Below are 18,891 nucleotides of genomic sequence, written 5' to 3'. Positions count from 1 at the left end.
ATACCTAAATTACATTACGAATCCTCATTTACTTTTATTTTAGTTATATTTGACATTCTATATCTGGTTCTTCTTTTACCACGGAACCCAAACTGTTAAAAACACTCATTAAAAAGGATTGTTGAACACAGGTTCCCTAGGCAGCTAATCACAAGCAGCAGCTGTGTAACTCCATAAACAGAATTATGTGCACCTTAGGTTCCATGTCTCATACTACACAGTATACCATTAAATTTTATTTACGTAACCTATACACAATTATAGGATTAATTTGACACTGTATCAGCTGTAAGGTCTGTGAGATACGCTTATTTCTTGTTTCAAAATTAGAACTATTTTTCTGTGCTTTACCTGGCCCATTCAATCAATATCATGCATTAATCGGTTAAAAAAAAAAAAAATTCAAACCAAAGGACAGAATTTATTTGGTTTAAAATAAGTTTAGTTGCGCTTGCCTTTTACAGCTTTCTTATTCCAAATACGATAATAAAGAATCATATGCTCATAGAAAACAAAAATGTATACTTAAATCTTAGAAAGGCACCTTTCTCAAAGTGGAGGATAAGGGCTACTCTGTTCCAGTAAGATTCTTCTGATGTGTGCAGCATGTATTGATCATGTATCTGCAACAGGTATCAGCTTTAATGAAAGAATTTTATGCTGCTATCCAGTGGCAAACTGACCAAAACATAGATTAAATCGACTTCACTTACATATCTTATTAATTACCATGCAAGAGAATTCTTGTCACAGAAAACATGAAAATTCTAATTTTTAGAATGGAAAAGAAGAAGTTATTAAATTGTTACAAAGAGCAAGAATTCTATTCAAGGCAATAGTAAATTTTCAAATCCTCTGCTGAACAGAATTACAAATAAAGAAGAAATTCTACTAGTAACTTAGCAGTGTTTGTATAAGAAAACATCTAATACCAGCAGGTACTCACTATTGTAACTGCAGCTGAAACAGCTGTTTTGAATAGCGCAGCCTAGCATCTGTATCTGTTATTGCCAAAGAGAAGTAAGAGTATGGTGAGAGGTACAAAAACACAAAGGGCAGAATGAGCTTTACTGTCAGTAACTACCACTGAAAAGAAGAAAGAGTCACCTCCTCACTGACAACAAAAATGCATCTACCTAGGCATATACCCAGATTAATGATACTTCAAATTCAGTAAGGTTTCCAGAAGAGGCAGGAAGAGTGCATTCCGACTATTGTTAATGATTCATTCTGACAAATGCTGCTCCTCTGCTGCTAAAAAAGAACTTGTAATCGATACAATTTCTTTGGGAGCACTCATTCTGCATAAAAAGATAAACACACTGACAACGAGCTGATCCTAAGGTGAAAAAACAGCTTCTGAAACCCAGGCAACACATGATGTGCTAGACTTAGAACATAAACTGTGTATGATGAGTTAGAACTTAAAGCATATGTTCAGAATAAGGCACAAGCTACATATGAACATGGGCATAATTATGCAAATTTGAATGTACATGATCAATGGTTTACCAAGGTATTTAGCAAACAGATATTCTGTCTAGTCATAAGGTTTTTTTAAAGCTGGTGTATTCACCAACCGCTTTTATGGATGCTTGACAGCCCAACCATGATTTTCTTGGGTTTTAATTTCAAATCTCATTCATACAACATTTCTCTGGGATGAAGCAGGATATCTATCATGCCTCTGGGGAAGGAATTTCAAAACTGTAATCGGCAAAGACATTGATCTGTCCAGATGGCAGGTGCCAAACACACATAGGCCAAAGAGTTTACAAAGTACCTGCAGAAAAGGCACTGAAAGGATTTTGACCTACCTCCCTCCACACGACTCAAATGGACAAAAGAGACAAATTTTTGCCATTTGAACCTAAAGAACAATTCTAACAGTATCTACCATCACTCTGGAGAATGAAAAGGGAATGATTAGAGTCGCTACTTTAGAAATCTGACGTAACATATAATTCAGAATGTGTGTAAATTACTTTCAAAACAAAATGCATGTATAAACTTTGATCGGACAGAAGGGTTGGAGCATTAGATGTAAAGGAGAAGAAAGACACATCATCAGATGTGAAGACCTGAGAAATATGAAGTAGGAAATAAACAGAAATATATGGGTAAGAATAATTCTGATTGCAGGAGAGAATAGGAACCAACAGAACAAAAAGGCCTGGAAATGGGAATAAGTAAAACAGCTGGAGAAAATCAGAGGCAGAGTAGCACACTGTTTCAGAGGCTTACTACTGGTTTAATCACAGAATTTTCTACATTGTTTCATGATTTGAAGTGATCCATCAGTAACAGTAAGGCAGTCAATGCTTCAACACACAAGTCGCAAAATTTCTGTCATTTGTTTAAAATGCTTATCTGTGCCACAGCTTAAAGTATGAACAATTGGATAACTTTTTTTTTGCATCTTTCACTAGGGCCTGTTTTCAGTCACTCTACATTAAATTAAACTTTTTTTACAGAATTTTACTTATTTTAAGACAGACTGTTTATTCCTGTTTAAATCTTCTAGTCAGAGCACATGTAATCAAATAAGAAACTGCTTATGAATAATTCAAAGTTTTATTAAAACTGTATTTCCATAGCCATTAAGCAGAACCGTAATAATATCCCTGTCATTATCAGCAACTCCTACGCTCATGAAGCAAAGAAAACATCTACTGGATCAAGAAAAAAAGAAAACATCTATTGGAATCAGCCTGAGAACAAAATTATACTGGCATAAGAGGAGAAAAATGAACAACTTGAAAGATAAATCATTATTATAGAAAAGAAGTTATATTCTGTGTACTAGCATTACTGTGCCATGATGTACCATTAATTTTTTGTTAAAAGAAGCAACTGGGCATGTTAGCCCACAGTCTCTCCTTTGTTTAGCTACATCAAAATCACTTTGATTTCAACTATTCACATCATCAGTTTTACCCTAATTAGCTAAGTACTGTGGATTAAAGAACAATTTTGAAAACCTGATGTTTTACCAGGAATACTTCCAATGTAGAGTATGCTTGACCAATGTTCTCATTCAACATAACAAGAAAGAGCTATCCAATGCTTTTAAGTGCTGGCATTCGTTCCTAGAACGCTAGCCAAATTCCAGATCACTTGGTTACATTATGCTTACTTGCATTCCTTCTCTACTCCAAAAACAGACACACTATTCTTACTGTTATACTCTAAAAACATAACTGAACAGAATTGTTAGTACACAATAGCCATACTGTTTCTGAAAGAAAAAGCAGTTTTATTTCAGTAACCTCCAAGAGGATTTTAGTTACATTACACACATTCTTTAATAATGCTAGACAAAAACCACAGTAAAAGAATGTAGGACAAATGTGCACAATTAATGAGCATTTCTTGAATGAAAAAGATAAAATAATAGCTGATGACGCCTTGAGAGTATTCTAAGTACTACTCAAAATATTTCAGACCATTGTATATAAAGTAATCCATCCATAAAATTATATACTTACAATTTGTAGCTGCCTAGAAAAATCTGATTTATTAACTGGATTTTTATCATGCAGAAACACTACGCCAAAAAATGAATTAAGCTGTGCATGACAAAAACGAACCATTTGAACTTTACTCACTACTTCACTGCTTTATTTTTTGAAAAAAAAAAAAACAACTGGAGAGAGCTTTCATTCATCTACACCAAGGACACAACTATTCTATACATAAAAGAATGATTACAAGAAAAATGTTCACATCATTTTAGTTCTGACTGTATTGTGACACAGATGTGAGTGGATATATGTAATTACTGGGGTTGACTAAACCCATCTTCTGACAGTGTGTTTTACATACAATTTCCTAAGGCAGAGAAATAGTGACTCAGAATTTCAAGACTCTGTTTAAGCGATAGAACTAAGGCAAATTGTGTTGCCTTGATCTTCTTTGTTCCAGCCCTAATGGAACCCTCTACTTGGCTAGCTACCTGTACCAGTCACATTCCTCAATGAACCTTTGTGCAATTCCAGTCTCTAATCATCAACTTTTTTTACCCCTTGCCTACTGCTTTCCCAGCTAAACTGCTGTTATCCCACTAAGGAAGCACAGAATCCTCAACCCAAAATGCCCAACTTTCTGACAGAAAAAAACTACTGTAAAGAAAGTGGTAATAAACCCAAAAATAACCTATTAAGAACAAGATGCTCAGAAATGGGTAAAGAAATTCAGTGGCATAACAGCAACTTCTCCAAAATAAAAATGTCTTTAATTCCCCATTTCTTTGTTTCGCACACTTGTTTAAAGCTGTATCGACATGCCAGTCTCTATTTCTCACGTAATTTACTGTGTCCTTAAGAAATGTGTGTACTCATTACTCAGAGAGGTTCTAATGAGCCTACTACCTCCTTTCGTTTTGCTTATGTGAATTTTTAATATGTCTGGCAGTTTGGTTCTTCTTTCCACCATTTACACTCAGCTTTTACTGTTTTGATGCTTTATTTTACTGTTTTGATGCTTGAAATGGTTAAGAAGCACTGTCTACCTTAAAGCTACAAAATGTCTCCAAATACTTTCAGTCAAAGTCAGTAGTGGCTTTTTAAAAAACCAAACAAACTAACAAACAAACAAAAAACAAACGAAACCCCCCTCTGCTTTCATAAGTCTCTAAGCAGTCTCACAATTTAAGCCAGATGGCATCGATATTTCAAATGTTATTCAGTATCATATTCCACTATCTGCCATAGTAGATTGTAACTCTGCCAAGCACATCATACTGGAGATAGTGAATTCATACTTGAAGCTGAAAAATCCTTCAATCCTTGATTTAAATGTGCAATTGCTATAACTGAACTAAATGGAACCATACTGTCTCAGATACAACCAGAAAGTTATGGATCTTGCTTAAGAAGATCGAATTGTCTTTTTCATTACTTGGGTACCAGTAGAAAAAAGAATCATAACAACGGTCAGCCATAGAACTGGCTCACACTGGAAGCACTTTGCCCATTCTCTTAATAGTGCCAGAACTTCTCTGCACTTCTCTTGCTTTAATCTTGCCCAGTAGTTTACTGAGATTTACTCAAGCTGAACCTACATACTAATAATCCATTTTGCAGTACAGAAAACAACGCACCCAGTCACAACATTCTCCTGCACACAGCCACACCTGTAACTTTCCAGACTTCATTACATATTCTTATCAGTATTTGAATATGCTTGTTTAAAATATAAAGAGATTATTTAACCAGTAAAAGCAGATCTTGCATATCTATTGTATGCAGCCACTTTAGAATTGCCAAGTGTTAGCTCTGCAACTGCTTGAAGTGGAGGACTTTTTTTTTTGCAGGACTGGTGCAGCACATTCACATCCTAGCATTCTTTGTGTAGATAATAAAAATATTAGAATATGCCATAGGAACCACAGTTCTCCAGAGACACAACCCCACAACCAAGACTGAGACAAAATAAAGATGGGCAGCAAATGTTAACATAAAATGGATCTTTTAAACGACTACTGGAAGCAAGATAGCACTTGAAGCATCAGTTCAACCTGCAAGTCAGATGCCCAAAGTCCTTGTTTAAAAATAACTGAGCAGGTAGAGGTTTGAAGAAAACAAAATAAGCAGAGGATGCAATCTCTACACAAAACAATGAAATTCTTTGTATAACGAAGGATAATCTAACTTTTTCACACAAAACCAGGTTAAATTATGGATTTCCTTACCACAGACCACTGTCAATATTAAACATTTACAGAGATTCAGAACAGTCTGCATGTGTTCATGGAAGGAAAAGTTAATTGTATCAACTTACGTCAATGCATAAAGTCCTTTGCCACATTCAATGGTGGCAGGGAGAATGTTCTGTATGGGAATGGAGTACATGCTAACAGATCTTAGTTTATGATTTCTCCCCATTTCTTCCCCTAAATTTGTTATTGATCATTGTTAGAGATAGGAGACCAGACTAGACCTACACGGGGTGTGACTCAATATAACTGCTGTCTTGTGGCAACAGAGAAAACCAAGTTGGAAGTCAGGACGAGTTTCCATAGTGCTGTTCTAAGAGCCAGTAGGGGCCATGGAGCTGAGAAATGCACGGAGCAAGCACCTGTGGAAACATGTGGTAAGCACAAACCTCAAGATCATGATTTTTTTGTTTAGAGCTTGATCCTTTTCTGTCCTCAGTACAGACATGAGGACCCAGAAATAACCAGAGGGGAGTATCTGTGAAGAATAAATGAAGTGAAAACTAAGTTTCAAAGAGGACATGATCATTTGCTCATGTCAGCGTGGATAAACACCCTGAGATTACCTCAGGTGGTTAAAGCATTGTGCTAATAATGCCAAGGTTGCAGATTCAATCCCAGTATGGTCTATTTGCTTAAGAGTTGGACTTGATGATGCTTGTGGATCCAACTTCCAAATCAGAATATTCTGTGATTATGTGATTCAAATAAAATCAAGTAAAATGAATAATAAACTAGAGAGGGAAGAGTGGCAAGAAGCCCTAGGAGACGTGGAGACTATTTAGCCTCTTTGTAACTTCCCAGGAAAGAAAAAAAACCAAACAAACAATATAAACCAGAACATCACAAGTAAAAAAATTATACTTTAGTATTTTTAAAAACAATCTTGTTGATATAGGAAAAAACAAATTTTGGTGCACTCCTGAACCCACATATTCTTTAATTACTCTATATCAGTTTACTGCTATTACTGTCTGCACAACTTCAATCTAAATGCAATTTAATTTGAGAATTCAGGTACTGCTTTATTTGACTTTTCTTCATCTTATTTGCATTAAGTTGCAGTAATTCCTTCTACTTAATTCCCCCTTCAGTTTATTATCTTCAACATTTAGAAGTATTTTGATTGTCCTTTTGTGATAAACAGTTTATTGATATTCACCTTCAAAGCTGGATTTTGCCATTTTATTCTATAGCACTATTATGTCCATGTTATTCAAAACTAATGTCCAAAAAAGCTATGGGCTTGGTCACATCATAGATTTTTTGTTCATCATATGTGCAGTTTCTTTCAGGCAAGCAAAAGGAATGAAATGTAACAGATGATCCCTGACACTTCAGTTTCTGACAATTCAATTGCTGCCTGATGTCTTCTATTCCTGTGACTATTACAAATTCAGCTTGTAAACAATCCTCTTCTCTTTCAAAGCAAGTCCACAAGAAGATGCATGAAGTTTAAAATAAAGACAGATTTTTAGGTGAAAAATTTATATGTATTCCACAACCCCTTATTACTATTTAAAAATCTACATCTTCCAAAGTACAAAGTCCTGTGAAAAATCAGTTTGGAATCTCCAGGATATTCCCAGTGGCATTCCTAGCAGAAAAGTAAAAAATTGAGAGCACTGTAAATAAACAACCTTATTATTTAAAAATACTGGTGTTTTCAGCAGGAGTAGAAGGAGGCATACACTTACTTTATCTGTTATCTGTAATTATTTTCCTTTAACTGCTCTCTGGACTCAGTTTTCACAGTGCAGAACACAGACATCTTTCCAAGTTCTTAAATTCAAGGGAAGAATGAAGTAAAATTTGATTAATACATTATCCCATCACTTCTCAGAATAAAGAAAGTTACATTAATTTGTTAAGTTAAAACAGATGAACAGCGACCCACTACTGAATTTAAATATGAAATGTCACATCTTATAATTCTAGCTTATCTGAGTAAGATTTTATTACGTCATCCCAGCAGACAGAAAAACTCGTGTTCGTTTTAAACAAAATCAGGAGTTTAGAAATTCACTGAATAAGATCATGAATTTGAAGGAATACATTCTATTAAAAAAAAATATCTAAAGACACAGGAAGTACCAGCCTTTCACAATCAAGAGGTGATAACAGAAAGAAATTCTATACGTAATATAAATCAATTGTGGTTTGCATGTTTTAAATCAACGTAAGCTTTGTTAATGACTACTTGCAGCAACACCTAACTGTATATAAACATAAATACATATACATTGGTTGCTGGAGCCATGGGAAAAATCCCATGATGAAGCTAAAATATGTTTGTTCTTTCCTCCCTGACATACCAGAAAAACACTCTGGTAGTAGATTCACACACCACAAATACAATCATTAAAATATAAAAAATTCGAGGTTTTATATTCCCCCGAAGTATGTGCATTTTTATAACTTCATATATATGCAAAACTTTGAATCTTTAAAAGAATATAAATATTAATTGAAATATCTGTCCTAAAAGTACTTCCTCTTTCTTGAGGTTTCCTGTTACTTCACTCATTCATATGCCACTAACTCTACACTGACCTTCTCAAGATGCATAAGCACCTGGTCAGTTATACATTTATATTCTTATTCTCAAGGATTTAATTTGATTTAAAGCACTTCCTCTGTCAAAGTACACAGATTTAATCTGAGGAATTCTGTTTGTTCTCTAGGAACAGAATCTGTAACATTCCAAGTTATGCCAACTGTTGATAATTGTCACTTGAAAATTACGATTAGCTTGTTGTCTGTCATTAGTCAATAGATCATCTTGTTCCTGCCTTTTGTAGCAAAAAGAATCCTTCACAATTCTAGAGTGCGCTGAAAGGCACTTGAAAACTTGAGTAGTTAAAATATCTTTTCCGTGACAAAAAAAAAAAAAAGCCAATTTAAATACCAACAGCGCGCACTGCATTTCCCAGATGTAGTTCTCTTCCCTATGCTCTACAGTTTTATTACACACGCTTCAAAGAGAAGCACTGGAACCACGTACGGTTGTTTGAGTGTGACTCTAAAACAAAGATGACAACGGAAACAAAAGCAGAGCAAAGAGTCTCTCGGCGAGCCTCGCTCCACAGCCGGCTCGGCTCCCGGACGAGCAGCTGTCTGGCACAGGGACGCTCCCGAGCCGCACACCGACAGAGCTGCTGGAAAACACCCCTCTGCAAGTGCGGCGCGCATTTGGACTGCCAGAGCTCTTCTCGGCACTCCTTCGCTCTCCCTCCCCCTTTCCACACGGCGCCAACACAGTAATAATGTGTGCTCTTATGAGAACGATATGCGAAAATCACTCTGGATTAATTCCCTTTCTCCCGCCAGGCTGCGTTTCGCAGAATCACAAGAATCAATCAGGTTCGAAAAGATCTTTGAGGTGATCGAGTCCAATCTGTGACCCAGCATCACCGTGGTCAACCAGACCATGGCACTGAGTGCCACATCCAGTCTTTCCTTAGACACCTCCAGGAACGGTGACTCCACCACCTCCCTGGGCAGCCCACTCCAGCGTCTAGTCACCATTTCTGCGAAGAAATTCCTCCTGATTTCCAACCTTTTGGTCTCTGCCCCGCACCACCCGCACCAGCTCACGAGCAAACACGGACCGCGCCGGGATCGAGGCGGAACAGGGAAGTAGCTGTTTAAACAAACACACGTGGGACGCGACCCTGGGGCAGGCAGCGCTCCCGGGGCGGCAGCTCCGCGCCTGCAGCCCCGCAGGGCGTGGGACCAGCGGGCAGAAAGCGGACCAACACCCGGGCCCGCGGCGCGCCCCCTCTCGCCGGGCTCGGCCGGGCCCGGCCCCGCCGCGCCGACCCCGCCTCAGCCCCCGCCCGCCCAGCGCCTCCCCCGGGGCCGCCCCGCCCCGCCGCGCGCTCACCTTCCTCCGCGCCCGGGGACACCCGCGCGCCCGCCCGCCCGCCCGCGCCTGCGCGCCCGCGCCGCGCGCCCCGCCCCCGCCGCGCGGGCACCGCCCGTGGTCGCCGCGGCAACGGGACGCGGAGCCGGGCGGCGGCGGCGGCCGCGGCGCCTCACGCCATGTCCGAGATCCTGTGCGAGTGGCTGAACCGGGACGTGAAGCTCTCCCGCCGCATCGGTAAGTGCGGCCCCGCTGGGCGGGGACGGGCAGTCCCTGGCCGCGAGGGCAGCGGGGTCAGCGGGGTCAGCGGGGCCGAGGTCGGGATCGGGCCATTGTGCCAGGGGTCCGCCCGCGGCCACTCCCCTGACGGGTCCGCCCGCCTCCCGCGGCCACGTGCCTCCGCAGGTACATTCTTAATCTTCGTGTGCAAGGCGGGGACCACAAAATCGTAGGTTCGTCAGGGTTGGAGGGGACCTTCAGGACCATCCAGTCCAAGCACGTACCTGGCAGTGCCCCTGTAACCCCTGAACCACTAAACCACATGACCCAGCGCCAGATCCAGAGAGTTCTTGAACACCTCCAGGGATGGTGATTCCTTCACCTTCCTGGACAATATATTCCAATGCCTGAAAATTTTCGAGCTGAAGTTAATTCTCCTCAAGGGGCAGGTGCTCTCGGGAGATGCAATGTGCTCAAACGCAACCTGCTAATAAGGACTCTAGAGAATAAAAAATACTTTAATATGTTTGGAAAGTAGTGCTTTGTTTTGAATGGCAAGGGTTGTGCTGGCACTGCAAGGAGGGAGCAAAACCCTCAGGAAATTAGAGAGATGGGCAATCACTAGCTCTGGGAAGATCAGGTGCCAGATTCTGCACCTGGAATGGGGCAACCCTGGATGTACTGACAGACTGGGGAATGAGAGGCTGGAGAGCACCACTGCAGAAAGGGACCTGGGGCTCTGGGTCGATGGCAAGTTGAACACGAGTCAGCAGTGCCCTGCCAGCCAGGAGGGCCAACCCTGTCCTGGGGGGCATCAGGCACAGCATCGCCAGCCGGGCAAGGGAGGGGATTGTCCTGCTCTGCTCTGAGCTGGGGCAGCCTCACCTCGAGTGCTGGGGCAGTTTTGGGTGCCACAGTGTAAGAAAGGCATTAAACCATTAGAGAGTAACCAAATGATGGCCAGGAGGATGGTGAAGGGTCTGGAGGAGAAGCTGTGTGAGGAGTGGCTGAGACTGAGGGGAGACCTCATTGCAGCTACAGCTCCCTCACGAGGGGAAATGCAGGGTCAGACACTGATCTCGGTGGTGACAGTGACAGGATCCGAGGAAATGGTCTGAAGTTGTGTCAGGGGCGGCTTGGGTTGGATATCAGAAGATTCTTCACCCAGAGAGTGGTTGGGCACTGGAACAGGGTCCCTGGGGAAGTGTCACAGCCCGACAGAGCTCAAGAAGCATTCGGACAATGCTCTCAGGCACAGGGTGTGATTCTTGGGGTGCGCTGTGCAGGGCCAGGAGTTGGACTCGATGATTCTGATGGGTCCCTTCCAACTCAGCTTATTCTATGGTTTTGTGATTGTTTGAAGAGGAGCACATTAGAGCTAGCTTTTTTTTTCCTTTACATTTTGTATGGAAAATTTAGTAATTATAGTTTATAGATATTTTCACAATCTCAGTGACAATTTTGACAATGCTTGCATTTTACCACTGCAAATTAGAAATTACTATCTAAAGCTGATGTTGCAAAATGGCTACACAGAAAGTATATTTATTTGTGAGTTGAAAACTATTACTGCTAGATCAATCTCCTAAAATTCCTCTGAATTATTTAATAAAGTTTGGATTTAGTTTTGTTATAAACAAATAATAAGTTTTCTTAAGATTAACATTTGTATTCTTTTAATTATCTGATTAAAAAAAACCCCAAAACATAACAAACAAGAAAACCCCAAATTTAGTTCCAGGATCATTTCCAGAAGCATTTTCTACTGGCTACCTTCTAGGAGAACTCCTTCACAAATACGGTCTTCAGGATGACTTTAAACAATTTTCAAAGAGCAGGTTAGTACATATGTACTATATAAAGTATATAAAGTAACAGGTCTCTTACATAAAGTAGACAAAATACAAATCAGCTAGGATTTGCTAATGCAAAGTGGAAAAAACATGTAGAACTTACTGAGATTTAAAACATTAAGTAATCAAAAGCTGAATGTGTCTGATGCATGAATTGATTTAGTATTTCCAGAGAAATTGATCATACTTCTTCAAGATAATTATGCATTTTGATTGTAACTACAAAAGTACCAGGTTAGACCAAAGGTTCAAAAAGCCTTTCAAGTATGTCTCTAAGATTGGGAATAGTGGCACTCTGCCTATGAGCTGTGTAGAGCCAGGAATACAGAGCTGTGTTTTGGTGGTGACCATTGCACCTTCACTAAAATGAAAATATTGGAGAAACATGAGGCTCTGAGTGGAGCTCTGGCAGAAGATCATGTAAGAATTTATGTTTAGAAGTAATCTGGTGTAATATCTATAATCAAGAAGAAGTGTAAAATGGGAAGCTGAGACATCTTGAGCTTTGGTACATTGATGATGCAATTCCTGAGGCTGGCTTATGCTGTGTTTTGTCAGACCATGGTACACACGTACATCAAGAGTTCCAGGCTGTACAAAATTTTCCTGTTTCTTCTGAACCTCTGCTTTTATGTTCTTTGAACTTGTCGTGTATTCATACCCTTTTCTATCCCAAGTCCCACCAAATTGTAGGAGAGCAGGTTGAGCACAGCTAATAAAGGCAGCCAACAAAAAGCAGTTTTGCACAGCAGTTTTTGAACTCTGCTTGCAGGACTTCTAGATCTCTCAGAAATTTCTGGGATCATTGGAGAACCCCTTGTAACTCTCAGAGTGCCGGCTGTTGCTGGGAAAAATAGCTTCAGGAGGCTTTTATTTCTTCTAGCAAGCTCTAGCAGCTTCTAAAAGTTCTCCCAATTGTTCCTAGTAAAAGGGTGCTTTGAGATCTTGTCCCCTGCTGATTAGAGAGGTGCATTTAGTGAAGATGCACTTCAGTAGGTGCAAGAAATGATTAGAAACACTGCTGAGACAGTGTATGTGTGCTAAGCAGAGACGGTGATGCATGACAGGGCATGATAGCCAGACCCACTGGAGCAACTACTCAGTGTCAGAGGCCTCAACTCAAATTTACCTCTGGTGAAAGGAGTCAATTCTCCCAGTCTCAGACTGATGGGAGTGCTTTCATCAGGGTGACATGGTGGCTTTGCCTGCAGAGGCATGTGCTCATGGAGGAGCTGTGTTATCAAGTCAAGCTGCTGCAGAATGAGGTCCGTACACTAGATCTTCTCTGAGGCACTGCAGATACATGAACCTGGACCCGCAGCTGCACTGAGGGAGAGGCAGGCAGAATTGTGTTAGGAAAACACAGCTCGTGACTTCTGTGAGGGAAAGGTCGGTGTCCTCTCCACCTGCTGAACACTGCTGCAGAACAGGTTCATTGCGGTGGTAGCAGATGAGTGCTGGTGGCACTGTGTAACAAAACATCTGAGCAGGTGAAGTTTAAACCACACCGGAGCACCATGAGGAACAGGTAGGGGATAGCAGTGGGAGACTTTCTCCTGCACAAGATGGAAGTGCCATCTGCTGACCTCACATGCTAGCCAGGGAGGTTTGCTGCATGCTGGGGGTTCAGTCCAGGTCTACAGAGACTTGTCCAGCCCTTGCACTGATATCCCTGCTTTTCTTCTCTGTGGGCACCAAAGATACTGCCAGAGACCTGGAACCAAAAGTATGAGGGCTGAAGTATTTGTTTTCCTTGCTTGTGCTGGTGGATGGGCTTGATGAGGAGTGGATAGGTCCTACAGGTCAACAAGTGGTTGTGCAGCTGCTGTCCACTGCAGGGATTTGCTTTTCATAGTCATAGGATCCTCTTTTGAGAGGGAAGACTTCTAGGAAGAGGTGGGATACACCTGACCAAGCTGGACAAGGAAATCATTGCTAACAGCCTGGCAAACCTGGTGAAGATAGCTTTAAACTAGGAATGAAGGTGATGGAGAGAATCAGTTTCAAACAAGAGGAAGTGGTGGCCTAGACTGGCAAGCAAGAGGAAGGTGGTGTGAATAAGAGCATCAAAACAGTGCAGAAGGCTGCCCACCCCAAATGTATGCATGCAATTAAGGAAGTGCTGAGAAGACGGGATTATGGGAGAAGCATTCACATCTCTGAATTATTCTAAAGTTTTTTTAAATCACACAACTGGCTGCCTCTCTGAAGTGCCTATATACTAATGCATGCAGCATGGGGATCAAACAGAAGAAATTAGAGGCCTCTAAGCAGTTGCTGGGTAATCATTGTGATCACAGAGAGGCAGTGGGATAGGTCCCAGGACTGGTGCACTGCCGTGCTTGGTCTAGGCTCCTTAGGAGGGACAGGCTGGTGTTGGGGTCCCTCCCCTGCCATGTAGCCCTGGGAGAGGGGCCCTGAGGGCACAGACACGGGGTTTCCCTGTCCCTGCTCAGCCTCGTTCCCATTGGTTGGTTTGTGTTCCCTGCGCGGGCAGAAGGACCCTTGGTCCGGTGACTGGAACAGCTCCTGGGCAGAGCTCCGGCCATGCGGCTGGAGAAATAAACATCTCTGAAACATCTACCAAGAATCTGTCTGTCCATATATATTTCCTTTCCACGGGACTCCTGGTTTGGTATATGCGTGTTGCAGGATCCCCACTGCAACATAATGGTGGATAATGCGGGCAGAACGATCCCCGATCCCTAAGCGACTGATTTGTGTGAGTAAACCCTGGAAACTTTGGATTCCTCTTCATGGTTTTGCTTTGCTATTCCATATCTAAACTATGGAGGAACGGTGGGAAGACTCTTGGCTCTCAGAGCCGCATATGGACATTTATCTTAAACTTAAAATGATTCTTGAACAACGATTTGTAAATTTTAGCTTGATTCAAGCTCAGAAAGAACTGAAACACTTCCTGGCATGGTTGTTTAAGAACTTTTTCTATGTTTCTTGAGATTTAATTCTTACCAAGGGCTTTTGGAAAACCGTTTGGACACAGTTAATACTGGAGTCAAAATATATGCCGATGGAAGAATATTTTCGTGAATATTATTTAATTACGGAGACTGTTGAGCAATGTCAGCTGTGTCCTGGCGAAGGGAAGCCTGGCGCAGGGACCGTGCGGCCCAGGCCACGTGCACCGAGCGCTCTGCGAGCGGCAGCGAGGCAGTTCCCGCGTGCGGGCGGAGCCACGTGAGCCGCAGTGTCGGCGGCGGAGCAAGGCGCGGCGGGAGCGGCGGGACCCGGCAGGACCCGCACGGCCGCGCGCAGCGCGTGGTGGAGCGAGCCCCGGGAGCGCCCGGCCGAGAGGGGCGGTGCGCGGGCGGCGGCTGGCGGCGGTGCCGGTGGAACGGAGCTGCGCCCAGCTGAGACACGCGCTGGAGCAGGGCACGGGGGAGTCATCGCTCGGGGGCCCGGCCGAGACGTGGGTGCAGCGCCTGGCAGCGGCAGCGAAGCTGCGACCAGAGGAGGCGACGCACGGAGAACTGAGCGGCGCGGCCCGGCCCGGCCCGCGCAGCCCCGAACGCGACCCCGGGAAGAGCGCGCAGGCACCAGCAGCCCCGACAATTCCAACACGGGAGCGACCGAAGGAGAGAGCAAAGACGCAGCGAGACAGAAAACAGCAGCCACTCGGAAAAAGGAAAAGATCATAGTAACTATGACCTTAGGGATAGTAAAATGGTATAACGTTAAGCAAAATTATGGTTTTATAACAAGGTGTGACAACCAGCAAGACATATTCATGCATAGAACTGCTATTAAAAAGAATAACCCTGAAAAATGCATCCCAAGCTTGGGAGATGGAGAGGTGGTGGAATTTAATATTGTACTAGGGAGAAAAGGGTTACAAGCATCGCAGGTCACTGGGCCTGATGGTGTTCCTGTAAAAGGCAGTATATATGCAAAAAATCGTAGTCATGTTAGACAATATCTCCATTGTAAGCCCCCCCTACAGTCTCCCTTTCCTAATCCCACCTTTCCCTTTTACCCTATGTCCTATTACCCCCAGTGTATTCCCAATCCGTTTTTTCACCCATGGTTTCCCTCACAAAACCATGCTTTTGCCAATTGTTTCCCCAAAAATCCCTTTCCAATGCCGAGTGGGGGATGAAAAGGGGGAGGGAAGAAGTTAACCCCTCTCCTGCCTCAGTTTCCCCACAAAGCATGCTCAGAGAGTCCTGTCTCCCTTCTGTCAGCCCTAAGATGTTCCACAGAATCTGATTGGACATTTAAAGACTCAGGAGGGTGGCTTGTTTTGTCTTAAAACTGTTCTTGTTATGTTTATCCGGTTGTTTTCATTCTCCTTTTATTAAAATAAAACGGGTGAGGTGTTGGGGTCCCTCCCCTGCCGTGTAGCCCTGGGAGAGGGGCCCTGGGGGCACAGACACGGGGTTTCCCTGCCCCTGCTCAGCCTCGTTCCCATTGGTTGGTTTGTGTTCCCTGCGCGGGCAGAAGGACCCTTGGTCCGGTGACTGGAACAGTTCCTCAGCAGAGCCCCGGCCATGCGGCTGGAGAAATAAACATCTCTGAAACAGCTATCAAGAATCTGTCTGTCCATATATATTTCCTTTCCACGGGACTCCTGGTTTGATATATGCGTGTTGCAGGATCCCCACTGCAACAGGCTGGGAAGGTGAGGACAAAGAGGAGCTGCCCTCTAAGTGAGAGAGCAGAGAAGATCCAAGACCTGCCTCAGTGGTGGCCATTCTTAGTTGTCTTCCTGCATCAAAAAGATGGCAGAGTATGGCTCCATTCATCAGCCTCCCTCTCAGATTCCCAGATGAATATCTGCCATGCTGAGGCTGAGATACTTAATGCCTATCATAAATAAAACTCACACTCTGAAATCCCAAGTGCCTGAAAAGCTAACAGGGAAGTCTGCACCTGTGTGATCTGGAACTTTACCTTGTGTGGTCTGGAAAACCTCCAAGGATGGAGACTACACTCACTACCTGTCCAGGCAGTTTATTTCAATATACATGATTGCCCTCATGAAGAAAAGGTCTTGTCTTGTGTCTAGGCAGAAGGGCAACAAGAAGGGCTTTTACAGGTATCTCCACAGCAAAAGGAAGGCTGGGGAAAATGTGGGCCTGCTGGGACATGCAAAAGACTGAGGTATCCCAAGGCCGTGAGACGTACAGGAAAGTCTGCAGCAAGAAAGATTTACCCATGGAGCAGGAACCGTTTAAGGAACATTTAAATAAACTGGAAATGTGCAAATCCGTGGAACCTGATGGCACATATTCACCCGGGCTGTGTGACCTGGCCAATACCATTGCTGGGCCACTCAATAATCTTTGAAAGGTTGTGGTGAGGGGAGGAGTCCCATGGACCAGAAGACTGCAACTGCTGCTGTTCTCTTCAAGGAGTACAAGAAAGGAGAAGTGGAGATGTACAAGCCAGTCAGCCTCACAGAATGAAAAGAGCTTCTCAATGCATGTCAGATGACTTCTGGTGAGAGGGCTCATCTTAACCTTGAATCAATAGCAGAGAAATGCTCCATAATTGTAAGCTTCAGTTCAGTATAGGTGCGTAGGAAATAATTACAGTGACAATCATGAGCTCCTGGGCAGTTTCATGTAGAAATAAGATAAATACTGTGTTAGCATGTCATAGGTTAGCAAGCATAGTCCCGGAAGGGACGTCCTTGCTAAGGGGTGCTTACAGTTTCCTCTGGGAACTGATAGAACCTATCAGCTGGCCAGTTTGAATATGGACAATTCTCTAAGCTACTTAAAGTTGTGATCACCTCTGTTATCCACATTTAAGAATAGGCAAACTCCCCCCCAAGCTCTCTCTCGTTTCCGGCGCTGGGACAGGTGGCTGCGGGGCCCGTGTGGGGGCCAGCGGGCCCGGCCAGGCCCTGCTTGGGCCAGGCCGGGCCGGGCTACGGCCATCCTGGAGTCGATGGACCTGTTCCACCCGTGGAACCCCCCCCACTGCCTTGCCGTGGGCAGCCGGAGCGGCTTGGCTCTCCCCCTCTCCACTGCGATAAGAAAGATTCAACATTCCAGCTGCAAAGCTGCAAGGCCGAGGTGAGAGTAACCCTTTTACTGCTGTGAAGAGCTGAAAACCTGAGGGAAGAGAGAGGAGATGCTTAAAGCTGAAATTCTGTTGTGAAGCTATGATATATCAGAGTACCCGTTGTAATTTCATGAAGATATGGGGGGTGGAGTGTTCAACTCGTGAGCAAAAGCACCTGCGCTGAGATAGGCAGATGCTGACGCAGCTGTAATTTCATGAGAAGTTTGGACAGGGAGAGATGAACCAGATGAGGACTTTTGCTCCAAACGGGAAAGGAGAAAACCTCAGTTCCTAGAGATGCTCCCAGAGATAGTCCTAAAGATGAAGATGATGAAGACCCTTTGCTCCCAGGGAAGGAGAAGGGCCTCTGTTTTTGTTTCTGAACGGCTCAACCTTAAAATTGTACCCCAAAAAACTTCAAGAGTGGACCCTTGAAAGCAGTTGCGGGAAAAGCTGCAAGTCGGGGGAAAGGACTCACACGTGAGCAGAGAGACTCCTCTTCCTGAATGGACTGAACAATATTTGGAAGTGGGCGGCTGTCTGGTTGTGATAATGTTTTCATAGAATGAGCAAGAAGAGACTTCTCTTTCTAAATGGACTGAACAAGGTTATTATGGAAGTGGTAAACAGACTGAACATCTTAAGGGTTGTCTTTTCACATTGTCAGTGGGAGAAGGGAGGAGGGTGGGGGGAGGAGGAGAGTTCTGAAGGTGGTATAATTTTTTTCTTTCCTCTTTTAGGTCTGTCAATAAACTTCTTTATATTCTTTCAAGTTTGGTGCCTGCTTTGCATTTCTCCTAATTCTTATCTCACAGCAGATAAACAGTAATGAGTATTTTGGACCAAACCACTACATAGCAGAAGGTCTTCAGCTAAAATTAGGCATTTCTGTAGAATTATGCTGGATCTTGGCTGACCTCAAAAGCTTGTTGGTCCATGTGAGGGAACTGTTGCTAAGCAGTAGAGCAGTAGAGCAGTAGAAAGCATGATCTTCTGACTCAGACTGAAGTTATGGATTTGTTTGATGAAATTTGATGTGTTAATTGTTATAAACTGATAATTTATTGTTCTTTGGTTTTGCCCTGTGTATCTGTTGATCCCGAGTGTTTCTTCATGAGAATGTACTTATCAAGAGAAATATTAGCCTGCAAGCCACTATTTTAGTTTCAAATGTAAATTGTTCATTTAGAACATAGACTTTGTTTTCA

At 43.1% G+C, this 18,891-nt stretch overlaps 2 protein-coding genes across 17 annotated transcripts in view; one reads left to right on the top strand and one right to left on the bottom strand.

Moving 5' to 3' along the window:
- Positions 1-9,635, bottom strand: part of PRLR (prolactin receptor) — a 154,869-nt gene extending 145,234 nt beyond the window's left edge. For 6 of the 9 annotated variants that reach the window (XM_032095368.1, XM_032095370.1, XM_032095364.1 and 3 more), the window contains exons 1-2: positions 9,276-9,499; positions 7,414-7,498 (exon numbers count right to left, since the gene is read on the bottom strand). The gene's annotated coding sequence lies outside the window, so the exon portion shown is untranslated. Of the gene's footprint in view, positions 1-7,413; positions 7,499-8,720; positions 9,209-9,241; positions 9,500-9,602 lie in introns of those variants that run through there. The other 3 variants (XM_032095366.1, XM_032095365.1, XM_032095367.1) reach the window with 3 other exon arrangements.
- Positions 9,636-9,701: 66 nt separating this feature from the next.
- SPEF2 (sperm flagellar 2) overlaps positions 9,702-18,891 on the top strand; it is an 82,589-nt gene continuing 73,399 nt past the window's right edge. For 7 of the 8 annotated variants that reach the window (XM_032096702.1, XM_032096706.1, XM_032096704.1 and 4 more), the window contains exons 1-2: positions 9,702-9,818; positions 11,536-11,638. In XM_032096702.1, coding sequence (XP_031952593.1) covers positions 9,761-9,818; positions 11,536-11,638 — 161 coding nt within the window. In that variant the 5' untranslated portion in view covers positions 9,702-9,760. The remainder of the gene's footprint in view (positions 9,819-11,535; positions 11,639-18,891) is intronic. The other variant, XM_032096703.1, reaches the window with a different exon arrangement.

Source organism: Corvus moneduloides, chromosome Z (genome assembly GCF_009650955.1).
Source record: "Corvus moneduloides isolate bCorMon1 chromosome Z, bCorMon1.pri, whole genome shotgun sequence".
Classification (NCBI taxonomy): domain Eukaryota; kingdom Metazoa; phylum Chordata; class Aves; order Passeriformes; family Corvidae; genus Corvus; species Corvus moneduloides.
Note: the sequence above shows the minus strand (reverse complement) of the source record. Positions and strands in the feature narration are given on the sequence as shown.